The 12640-nt window shown below is 34.3% G+C and overlaps 1 protein-coding gene across 2 annotated transcripts in view; it reads right to left on the bottom strand.

The window, feature by feature from the left end:
* Positions 1 to 12640, bottom strand: part of CPNE8 (copine 8) — a 222752-nt gene that overhangs the window by 46493 nt on the left and 163619 nt on the right. For both annotated transcript variants that reach the window (XM_029954822.1, XM_029954823.1), the window contains exon 14: positions 2942 to 2988. In XM_029954822.1, coding sequence (XP_029810682.1) covers positions 2942 to 2988 — 47 coding nt within the window. The remainder of the gene's footprint in view (positions 1 to 2941; positions 2989 to 12640) is intronic.

Here is a 12640-nt window from a genome sequence, read left to right as displayed (position 1 = left end):
TACAAATCCCCTATGAGATGTATGAATTGGTAGTATTTGCTCACTTTCTGGGATTTGTCTTTTCACTTAGTTAATAGTGTCCTATGAAGCATAGAAAGGTTTTTGTTTTGATGGAGTTCAATTTATTTATTTTTCTTTTATTACTTGCATTTTAATGTCATTTAAGAATCAACTGCCAAATCCAAGGTCCTGAAAGTGTATCCCTATGTGTTATTCTAGTAACTTATATTTTAGTCCTTACATTTAAGTATTTGATCTATTTTGTGTTAATTTTCTTTTTTTGATGTGAATAAAAGGTCCAACTTTAATCATTTGCATGTGGCTATCCTGTTGTCCCAGCACTGTTTGTTAAATAGACAATTTATTCTTTCCCTCAATGAATTGTCTTGGCACCCTTCTCAAATCAGTTCACTTTAGTTTCATGGGTGTTTTTTCCTGGAATCTCCATTCAACTTCATGAAACTATATATATCTTTATACCAGCATCATGCTGTGTTGATTACTGTTGCTTTGTAGTAAGTTTCAAAAATGGGAAGTATGAACATTCCTACGTTGTTCTCTCTTTTCATGTTTGCTTTAGTTCCTCTGGGTCCCTTGAACTTCCATATGACTTTTTGGGCCATACATTTATTCAAAAAAGGCCTTTCAGGTTTTGACTGAGATTGGATTGAATCTGTTGACTGCTTTGGGAAATGTTGCCCTCTTAACAGTTGAATTTTCCAATCCATGAAAATTGTATATTTTTCTACTTATTTAGATCTTTAATTTCTTCCAAATGCTTTTCTCAAAATATAGTTTCTAGAGTATAAATTTTGTCCTCACTTTGTTAAAATTTTCCCAAGTATTGCATTCCTTTTGATCCTACTATAACAGGAATTTTTAAATTTCGTTTTCAGATTGTTCATTGGAAATACGGAGAAAAAAGATCTGATTTTTATATATTGATCATTTATTCTTCAATCTTTCTAAGTTCATTTGTTAGTTCTAATAGGTTTTTTAGTGGATTCTTTAGGAATTTTTTACATACAAGATTATGTCATCTGCAAGTAGAAATAGTTTTAATTCTTCCTTTCCAAGCTGGATATTTTCTTATTCCATCTTGCCTAATTGCATGACTACAATTTCCAGTATATGTTTAACAGAAGTGGCAAAAGCAGACATTTTTACTCTACTCATTTTAGGGAGAAAGCATTAAGCTATGTTTGGTATTGGTTTTTCTAATTTTCACTTCATAAGGCTGGTAAGTCAACTTCTGTTCCTAGTTTGTTAAGTGTTTTTAATCATGAAAATATGTTGGACCTTGTCAAATGCTTTTTTCTGCAACAATTGAGAGAACCATGTAAGTTTTACATTCTATTCTATTGACAAGGAAGTTATTTGCTTTTTGAATATTAAGCCAATTTTACATTCCTGAGATAAATTTTACTTCCTTAGGATATATAATTTTCTTAACGTGTTGCTGGATTCAGTTTGCTAGGGTTTTCCTGAGGATTGTTATATCTATACCCTTAAAAGATACTGATCTCATGTTTTTCTTTTCTTTTCTTTGTCTAGTTTTGATATCAAGGTAATGCTAACCTCATAAAATGAGTTGGGAAGTATTCTCTCCTCTTCTATTTATTGGAAGAGTTTGTGGAGAATTGATGGCAACTCTTCTTTAAATATTTGGTAGAATTCACCAGTGAAGCTTATATGGACCTGGACCCAGATAAACTTTGAGGGTATTTTTTTTATTACAAATTCAATCTCTTATAGGTCTATTCAGATTTTCTATGTCTTTTTAGGTAAGTTTCAGCAGTTTGTGTCTTCCTATTCAATAGATTCCTGCTCTTCTAGTTATGTTAATGTTCATTAGTGAATAAAAGCTAGTATTTTAAATCATTTAGACTTCGTTTTATTCTGTGTTTCATAGTTTACTAAATAAAACACATGAATAAAAATAACTTGAAATCACAGTGTTGGAGAATAAACTTAACATTTAACCAAAGATTCTGGTCTCCTATCTATGTTCTTAACTCTAGTACTAACAAGCCAAGATGTATTTAGTAAAATGATTTTATGGATAGGAGTTTCCTCATTTGTATAAGACAATGGCTTGAGTAAGTGATCTCTAAGGATCTTTCTCACCTAAAAATTCCATTATTTTGTGAAACATGAGTCAATGTGAGAGAAATGTGAAGTAAAGAGAATAAATATGACATGAGAGCCATAAGTAATTTGGGGAAAAAAACTAGATAAACTGATGGCAAGTTCTGATAAAAGATTTATGTTATGATGATACATAATCACTCACTTCAATCGATTCTTCTGTTTCAGACTGAGTTACTTCAAAATAAAATTTAAAAAGTTGACTCTCTTTTCTTTCTTGAAATGTTTGATTAACGGATTATGAATATCTATAATAGGGTATTGTATGATACTCCCTCTAAATTATATGTAAATGTGTTAACATGAGTAATTTTTAAAAATAGTTAAGTAAGAACAGAGAGAGTTGCATAAAGTACATGTACTTGAATTACACTTATATAAATAAACACACACAAAGGTACTATAAAATGAGGATAATTCACCACATTTCAGCATTATAGTTATGTATAAAAATGAAGGAAGAGTGGAAGGAATGGGGCAGAAGCATACCATGGGTTTAAGTAGATCTAAAATTTTCTTTTAAAAATATGTAAAATAAAAATTATAATACTTCAATAGTTAATAAATTTGAATGGGACTATTAGCCTTCTGTTTTTTTGCATTTCCTTTAGTCATTTGTATACCTGAACTATTTCACAATAGTAAAAAGAAAGGAAACACTACCTGAATTTTATATGAAACAATTCAGAAGTATATACATGAAGGAATCAAATATCTAACCTCATGAAAATAAATATTTTTCTTTCAATTAATTGCTGATATTTTTTCACTAGTGGATAGTCAGAATACTCACCATTTGATGCTGTAAAATCAATAGCCACTGTGAAATTGATTTGTGTTCTAGAATATAAGTAAACAAGAATCATTAATAATTAAATAGTCTCATAAAAAAGTTTGATTTCCATTTGTGTTATCAAATTTTTAACATCATTAAGTTTCTTAAAATACAGTATACACTGGATAGCATCAAGATCGGCAGTTTTAAAAGGTAAAAGCTTGGCAAAGTACTTTTACAATCATACAACTGTAAAATAAGAAATCAAGTGTCAGGAATAAAAATAGCTCCATTTGGAAACACAATAACTAAGTGAAGGGCTCATAATAAAGAAGTCAAACTGCAAATAACAATTTGCCAGTCTCTAATGCCAGCATTTACCATCAAATTGCTTTTAAAACCACCTTGCTTCATTGTTGAATTACTATGCCCTTAAAAGTGCGGCAGAGCAAAAATCATCTCTAATACATCATTCCTTAAACTAATTCTTTCCAGAATCCTGAACACACAGACTCCCTTCTGCTGTCTTCAGAAGTGAAGCATTTCAAATACTGATCAGTATTCCTCTGTGTGTGAATTTATAGATACAGAAAAATATTTAACACATGGTAGTTACCCAAAATTATTTTATCAGTAAAATAATTTTTCATTCTTTTTCTTTCATTTTTTTTCTGACAGAAACCTAAGAGGTCGGATTTGTATAAAAAATTCACTCTTTTGGATATACCTCTGACTCTTTGTAAAAGTAATTCTAACCCTTTCTTACCAAATAGGCCAAAAAAAAAAAAAAAAAAACCTGCACAAGTAAGCAATAATGATACGATTACTGGGATAACACACAGTCACATCTAATTTTAAAAAATAATCTAATTTAAAAAGTAAGTCATTTGAAAACATGAGTGCTATAAATCACCTTATTTTTAGAGACAAATTGCTTCTGACATATTGCACAACTTATTAAACACTTCAAAGTTTGGAAGTGCTATTTAAATGATGCTGCTGCTGCTGAGGAGAATGAAGATGACAATGATGATGCTGACCATGATGATGGATACTGCAGCACAGGGTCCCTTGTGGTCCTCGAGTATAAATTATAGTAATATTTCCTTCTTTTTCTAAAAATTCAGCTTCAAAATCCATAAGGACTTTTTAGGTATTGAAACATATTCACACATTTTTTCCCCTAAGGAATGAACAACCCTTTGTGCTTTACATTTAATAAAAACTAATATAGATTCTCTTTATAACTATAGGCATTTTTTTCAGTAGAAAATAGGTTAATAGGCTAAGAATATAGGCTAATTTGGAGCATGACACTAACCTGTATGAACCGAAAGGAGTTAAAAACTTTTAGAAAAAGAATATAGTGAGACATCCGGGAGAACATTTTGAGACAATAAATCCCTTTGAGGAACCTACAGGAACAGTCACCATCAGCACATTGCTGCGTCATTCTAGTGCAAGGGAGAGAAGTGACTGTAATACAGGGGAGTATGGTGTTAATACAGAGTAGTTTGGTGTATTGGAAAGGGTGTAGCTTTTGAGTGTGAAAGAACGTGGTTTCACTACCAGCAACCAGTTGCTGACATTAGTCATGTTTCAAAACTCTCAGACGTCAGGTGCCTGGCACACAACAATAGCAAGAACTAACAAATACTAAGTGAAATATTATATCTCTATATATTTATATGTGTGTATGAATATAATGTGCATTACAAATACACATTATATTTTATAAGCATATAAAATGTGCTTTTACATAGCCTATATCAACTAACTTCATACTATTTTTAAAAGATTGTTCTCCATTGTTCTCCTTTTATAGACAAGGCAATCAATGCTCCTAAAACTTCATAGCTTTTGATACAAGTAATAAATACCAGTTTTGAATTCACATTACCAGAATTCACATTTAACTTCAAAGACCACATTCATAAACTCTATACATACTTCTCTATTTCTACAATTAAATATTTATTAACTGCTTGACTATAATAACACAATAAAAGATAATGATTATTATGTCACAAACAAAAATTATCCTATACAAGTATCCTTAATGATAAGAAGGCCAGGGCATGTTCTTGTGCTTGGGCAAATTAGCTCATCCACCAAGTATGTTGTTAAATACATAAATCACAAAATGATCAGTATAAATATATTTTTGTCATTTTTTCCAAAAGATACCTTTTTAGAAATGAAAAATAATTCTGAGTTTCAAGAACATATATTTTAGCACATTATAAAGGTTAGTTTAGGAGTTGAGCCTTTGGTTCAATTTCCCTTTGTTTGTAGGGACAGACACCTTGTCTTGATTCAATGGTCTCTTGTAACAGTGTCTGCACAATGCTTGGCCAATATTGGAACTTCACTATACTTATTGGATGATTGAATGCATTCATTTTATGATTACTTCTAATCTGTTCTCTGGGATAGCCAGGATGTGTAGCATAATCTCCAATTACTTGTAGAAGCATTAGTTGCAGATTAAAAAAAAATCAGTACTCAGAGATACAATGGTCTTTTCAAAGCCAAAGCTATGCCTAGCAAAACCATTAGGAAAAGACATGATTACTAAAGAACTATACATAAGAATAAAAAAGATATTTAGTATTAAACTACCCCACTGAAACCTCCAGCTAACCAAACCTATAGTTAGCTAAACGAACTAAATTACAAAACCAAGCAGGTTAGGTACCCCCAAAATAATGAAATATTAAAAAAAAGAAAACTTTTTAAAAAGGAAGGAAGGAAAGAAAGAAGGAAAAAAGAAAGAGAGGGGGAGCCTCTTATCATACCATCTGGGTTTATCCATTTAACAAACTACAATTTAACATTTATCAAGCATCTTCTGATTGCCAAGCACTGTGATAAGAAAATAGAAACAAAACAAAAAACTATCATTGAACTCCTAGAATTTACAATCCCAGCTTTTACTATTAAAAAAATTGACAGGTGATGGGCATTGAGGAGGGCACTTGTTGGGATGATCACTCAGTGTTGTATGTAACCCAATTTGGCAAAAAATTATATTTAAAAAATAATAAAAAAATAACAATGACAAAAATAGCACAGCAGTTTATCATTGAATTCATAATAAATAGCATAATCTAAAACTCAACTGTGCATTTACAGTGGATAATACCTTGTTTATTCCCATGATTCCCGTTTCCATTCATATTATGATGTATATTTGCTATACCAGGTGTTACATTCTACATATTTTGGAAACATTAATAAAAGTTTTAAAGAAAGTTGCTAGAAATACTATTGCTTTAAGCTAGAAGACAGATTTCTTGAGGACTTTGATAAATGAATGGTGTCATAAAAGTAAACCAAACAAAACATCTTCACCAGTAATACTGTTATACTTTTTCATTCTTTAATATTGCATGAAGCCTAATGTTGGAGGAAAAAATCAATCATGCATCACAGTAAAAAAATCTGAATTCACACAAGATGACTCCTAGCAGAATATTCATAAAATGATCACATATAAATCCTTGAAATATTCTGCTTTGGAAGTGTTACTTTAGCTGTCATTTTGCATTTTAGAAGCAGACAAGAAGGAACAGAATTTCAAGAAACCTGGATAGGAGTATTATATTCTAGGGTATAAATAAAGGTATGCCTGCCAAATTTTATGAGTTAGTAGTAACATCTCATGAGACTTCTCAATGCTTATGTCCTAGTACTGCTAAAATACATACTTGGAAAATGTCCTTATTTTACTCTGCCACCTTTCCAAAAGCTGTAAATGACAAATCAGATGTCAAGATGGAAGATTTAACCAGCACAGCAAAGATCCATAGAAGACAAGTATATATGTGTATGTCAAAGAAATCTACACACATGCACGTGCGCGTGTCTGCATGCGCACACACACACACACACACACACACACACAGAGTAATACTCTCTGGACAACTTTTCTACCCCTGTCATTATGAATTAGTTATTGAGAACTAATGACTGTGATGGGGGTGTGCAGAAGGACCATTTTACTTTCTTCCAAATGCCAAATTCTGTTCAGCTACACAAACTGAACATTATCAATATGAAAGATGAACTGTTGCCATCCTTTTAAAAATTAATCTTAACAAACGCAAGTTCTGATCCACTTGCTGTTGGAATTTAGAACACTTAAATAAAATTGAGAGGCCCACTTAGGTCTAATATTCCTCTTATTCTTATCCACGTTGGCACCAAGACTATGCTTCTGCTTTGATAAACTGATATGCACTCTCCTTCTCGCTTGGGTTCTGGAATCTAGCCTGAATCTCTGGTTCACTTGCCTCAGGCACCACTATCATCCAGCCCAACCCTTCTTACCACTAGCTCACCATGGGCTAAACCCTTTCCTGTATTACCTAACTCCACACCCGAAAAACATAATCCAGTGAAGAAACGGGCTGAAGACATGAACAGACACTTCTCCAAAGTGGACATCCAGATGGCCAACAGGCACATGAAACGATGTTCAGCATCACTCATCATCAGGGAAATACAAATCAAAACCACACTGAGATACAGCCTCACATTTGTCAGAGTGGCTAGAATGAACAAATCTGGAAACTATAGATGCTGGTGAGGATGTGGAGAAATGGGCACCCTCCTACACTGTTGGTGGGAGTGTAAACTGGTACAGCCGCTCTGGAAAAGAGTGTGGAGGCTCCTCAAAAAACTATCAGTAGAACTCCCCTATGACCCAGAAATAGAACTGCTAGGGATTTACCCAAGGGATACAGAAGTGTTGATGCATAGGAGCACATGTAACCCAATGTTCATAGCAGCAATGTCAACAATAGCCAAATCATGGAAAGAGTCCAAATGTACATCACCTGATGAGTGGATCAAGAAGACATGGTTTATTTATACAATGGAATGCTACATGGCAATGAGAAAGAGTGAAATCTGACCATTCGTAGCAACGTGGTTGGACCTTGAGGGTGTCATGCTAAGCGGAGAAGGACAGATACCATATGTTTTCACTCATAAGTCTAAGAGTAGAAACTTAACAGAGGGCCATGTGGAGGGGAGTGGGGGAAAGAGAGAGAGGGAGGGAGGCACATAATGAGAGACTCTTGAACACTGAAAACAACGTGAGGGCTGAAGGGGGAGGGTGAAAGGGGAAGAGGGGTGATGGACATAGAGGAGGGCACTTGTGAGGAAGAGCACTGGGTGTTATATGGAAACCAACTTGACAATAAACTATTTTTTAAAAAAAAAACTATTTTCTAAACAATTACAACAACGAAAACAATAACCTGATTCTAAATTTTATGGCATCTTCATAATTCCTGCTTCCTGTGCCCATAAACTATTCACAGAATTAATTGCCCTTAGCAAGTGAGACCTAGAATTATGGCAAGCTTTGAGATACACAAATGTAAATTCAAACATAAACATTTCCACCTACTTGCAGTGTAATCTTACAAAAACTCCTTAACCTCCCTGCAGCTCACTTAGACTAAGTTAAGGATAATAACACCTTCCTTGGATTGTTGTTTTGAGGACAAACACCTGTCCTTTAGTAAGCATTCAAGAAGTTATTATGCTTATTATCACCATTATTGATGGGGCTTTTTGGAATCTGAGTTAGCATACTTCTTTGAAACCTGGAGTGCACAGTGCTTATCAAATTTCTGGACCTACCAGAGATTCAGATTATTTTTCAGAACTTGACTCTCCCATGTCAGATTTTCTTTCCTTTATACCAGCTACTAAGGTCCCAACCTGCCCAACCGAAAACTGCAGCATTTAGAATTGTTAGAATGTGCTACCTGGGGGGTTCAGTCCGTTAGGATTTTGACTTCAGCTCAGGACGAGATCTTGTGGTTCACGAGTTCAAGCCACACATCAGGCTCTGCGCTGACAGTGCAGACCCCACATCTGATCCTCTGTCCCATTCCCTCTCAGCCCCCACTCCCACTCTCTATCAAAAATAAATAAACATTTTTAAAAATGTGTTATCTGGAAATCTCAAACAAAATTCCTTGGCATAAAGTAACTGTAATCTATCACCCCTGCCTTTTTTCTTTTCTATCCTTCCAAACAGTCTGGATTTCTGATGTATCAGTGAAACGTCAAAAGTAAGAATAAAAAGCAATGAGACAAACAATGTGGTTCTTCCAACTATTTACATTAATATTCTTGATCCTTACTAAATCTAGTTTTCATCACTTACCAAAACTTTGTGCTTTCTCTAGACTTTGATGGTTGATTTCAGTATTTTTTTTTAACACAATAAGAGTGTTCTGAAGTACAACTTCACAGAGTCCTGCAGTTAAAGCGCTTCTTATCGAGAAAGGTATACAAGATGGCCAAAGTTTTTTCAAATCGCTAGTTTAGAAAATATCTTACAATTGACTAATCAAAATAAACAATAAAACATCACCCCAAACAAATTAAAAAAAAATGTAAGCACTATCCAACAGCATCCCATTTAAAGTGAGGTAGGCGCTGAAGAGGTAATGGTCCCTGGTAGAAAGACTATGAACTTTTGTTTTTAAATTTGTTTCATGTTTTTATTTTTTTATTTTTCAGAGAGAAAAAGAGATAGAGAGGGAGAGGGAGAAAGGGGCAGAGAGAGAGGGAGACACAGAATGTGAAGCAGGCTCCAGACTCTCAGCTGTTGGCACAGAGCCCAACACAGGACTTGAACTTGCAGACTGTGAGATCATGACCTGAGCTGAAGTTGGATGCTTAACTGACTGAGCCACCCAGGTGCCCCAAGACTATGAACTTTGACTCAAATTGAGGAGTTTGAAATCCAGAGCCACAACCAGTTAGCTAGTTGTGAGTCCTCTGCAAAACTACCAAATCTCTGAGCCCTAGCTTTCTCATATGATAAACAGGTAATAACTACATTGAGAAGTCCTCTAATTAATAAAAAGTACCTTAAGTACCTGCTTCTAACATATTCTACATGCTCGAAGACAAATCTCCTGAAGAATCTATGTCATCCTCTCCTGGTTCATATGAATTCTTTCTTCTGTTGAGTCACAAGAGGCAGTTCTCCCTTAACATTAACACATATTTTTAGGAGCACAGGTACCCCAGTGTTCATAGCGGCACTGTCAACAATAGCCAAAACATGGAAAGAGCCTAAATGTCCATCACCTGAGGAGTGGATCAAGAAGATGTGGTATATATACACGATGGAGTACTCCATGGCAATGAGAAAGAATGAAATCTGGCCATTTGTAGGAAAGTGGATGGCCCTTGAGGGTGTCATGCTAAGGGAAATAAGTCAGGCAGAGAAGGATAGATACCATATGTTTGCACTCATAGGTCTAATAGGAAAACAGGAGAAACCTAATGGAGGATGAGGGGGAGGGGAAGAGGGAAAGAGAGTTGGGGAGAGAGAGGGATGCAAAACCTGAGAGACTATTGAATACTGAAAATGAACTGAGGGTTGAAGGGGGAGAGGGAGGGGGGAAAAGAGGTGGTGGTGATGGAGGAGGGCACTTGTGGGGAAGAGCCCTGGGTGTTGTATGGAAACTAATTTGACAATAAACTACTTAAAAAACATTAACACATATTTCTTTTTCATTAATTCTTCCCACAGTGTTGGTCATTAGTATATCAAGCATAGGGTAATAAACTCCCAACCAGTGTAGACAGTGGGAAGCGCACCATCTGTAGATGATTTAAAAATAATAATTTAATATTCTAATAGTCTACATTTTAATATAAGTATAAACCAGCAATTCTAAACAATGTAAATGGTAAAATTCTCCTACTCTATCACAACCTGCCCAGCAGGTCAACTGCCCACCAGAGAGAAACTATTTTAGAGAAAGTGTGGCTAGGAGTGCATACTCTGATCATAAACCATAACTAAGAAACTGCCTGATAAAAAACATATTGTCAATGTTTGGGCTAACTTAGTGCTGGTTCTCATGATGAAACATATATGTAGTTTCCTTGGACTGTGAAATAAATGGCTCCGAAAAATTCATTTGAAAAATAACATAAGCTGTCAATGAAACCACACTAGTATAAGATGTACCTATACATCTTATAGGTACATCTTAGAGCCTTTTCAAGCATGCATTTAACCATGTATAAAAATCACAATCATGCATTAACCAAAGCAAAGTTTATGAGTCTTAATATTCATAAAAGTTTCTTTTCTAAATCTTGGTTTAAATGAGTTTAGTTTATAGATGATAATATTCTGTGTGAAGGTATTTATAGAAGGCAGAATGGCTTTGTTTTTATTAGATTTACCCCCATTCAGTGCTGCAGGGTTTAGCTCTCCACTGATTTGATGAATGTAAAACACTCGGGTGCCACAACAAGAAACACTATAAAAAACTTAGAAATGGATATTTGGTTTTCAAATAAATTGGAATCGGAAAAAAAAATCTCACAGAGTTCATATTCTGGCAAGATATGCTCCCTGAGGCAACCTACCCAATATAATGCTACCAATTTTATAAAAGCAAGACAAACACTTTACAACATCACAATGCACTTGCTTCAAGTATTTTTAAGGAAGAGAAATCCTTATGGAGCTTGTAGATAAGAGGACTCACTGATATTTAACTCACCCTTAAAATAAACAGTATCAAGAAGCCCACGTTAGCCTTTAAAATTAGCTTATGATGGTAGGTAGCTTTTTTTTTAATCTCTTCTTTTAAATGGAATATAAACTTTTTATGTATAGTTTCAGACAAGTTTTAGAATCAGTGTTGAGTTTGGATTGAAACTGGAATGTAGGGAAAGTTTTGAAGTGAACTATAAAAAGTTACTTTTATTGACTCTTTAAGTTTGACTATATCTTTTCCTCTCCATGTCTCTGATAAGTAGGACAATTACCACCAGCAATATTATAAAGATCAAATGATACAGGTCACATTGGAACTAAACAAGTTCAAATTATTCAGAAAAAGAGTAGCTAGCATTTATTGGGGTTAACTGCCATTTCATCCACACAGCCACTGCATAAGATAGGCACTATTATTTTTATTCCTATGTCATATAAATGGAAACAGGTTATGCTAATGAGAAGCAGATTTAGAATTTGAACTAGGCAGTTGATGCCAGAACCCAAATTCTTGATCACTACTATGTACTGCCTCAGTTATCAGTGAGCATATCTTTGTAATTGACCTGACGTTTTGTCAAATATTTACCTATTATTTTAATTCCTTCCCAGAATTAGCCCACTTAGTGTCTCACTTATTATCTTCTCTCATGGTCCCTTTCTGCTAAGATGTGAGAAAAACAAACAGTTCATGGTTTTAATCTTGACCTTGTCTTTCTTTGAAGTTACTACAAACCCAGATATGAGTGAAGTTGAGATAATTTCTGGCAGAGGCAACATAAAAGCATTTTTTCTTACTCCAGAAACCTTGACTCATCTGTTTTGTTTGGGGATTGTGGTATGCATTGCAGAAAGAAGATAAAGTCTGAGGGAGACAGACACGTAGGTTTATAACATAGGTCACTGAATTGTCGCACTCTTTGTTTAAAAGTCCTTTTTGTTTATAATGTTTCATTATGCTAAGAGATCTTGGGAAAAAAGAGTGGAAAGACAGGTTTAAAATCGATTTCTCATTATTCCAGATTTATTCAGTAGTTACTTGGTGTTTAGCTCTATAAAAAATATTTTAAAATTGCCAGTCTCTTTGAGATGATAAGTGATATAAACAGACAAATTAAAATGACACCCAGCAAAACTAGCACTTACTCCATATTAGCAGTAGG

This window comes from Suricata suricatta, chromosome 10 (genome assembly GCF_006229205.1).
Source record: "Suricata suricatta isolate VVHF042 chromosome 10, meerkat_22Aug2017_6uvM2_HiC, whole genome shotgun sequence".
NCBI classification, from domain to species: domain Eukaryota; kingdom Metazoa; phylum Chordata; class Mammalia; order Carnivora; family Herpestidae; genus Suricata; species Suricata suricatta.
The sequence above is the reverse complement of the archived record's forward strand: the minus strand, read 5'-3'. Positions and strand labels throughout refer to the sequence as shown.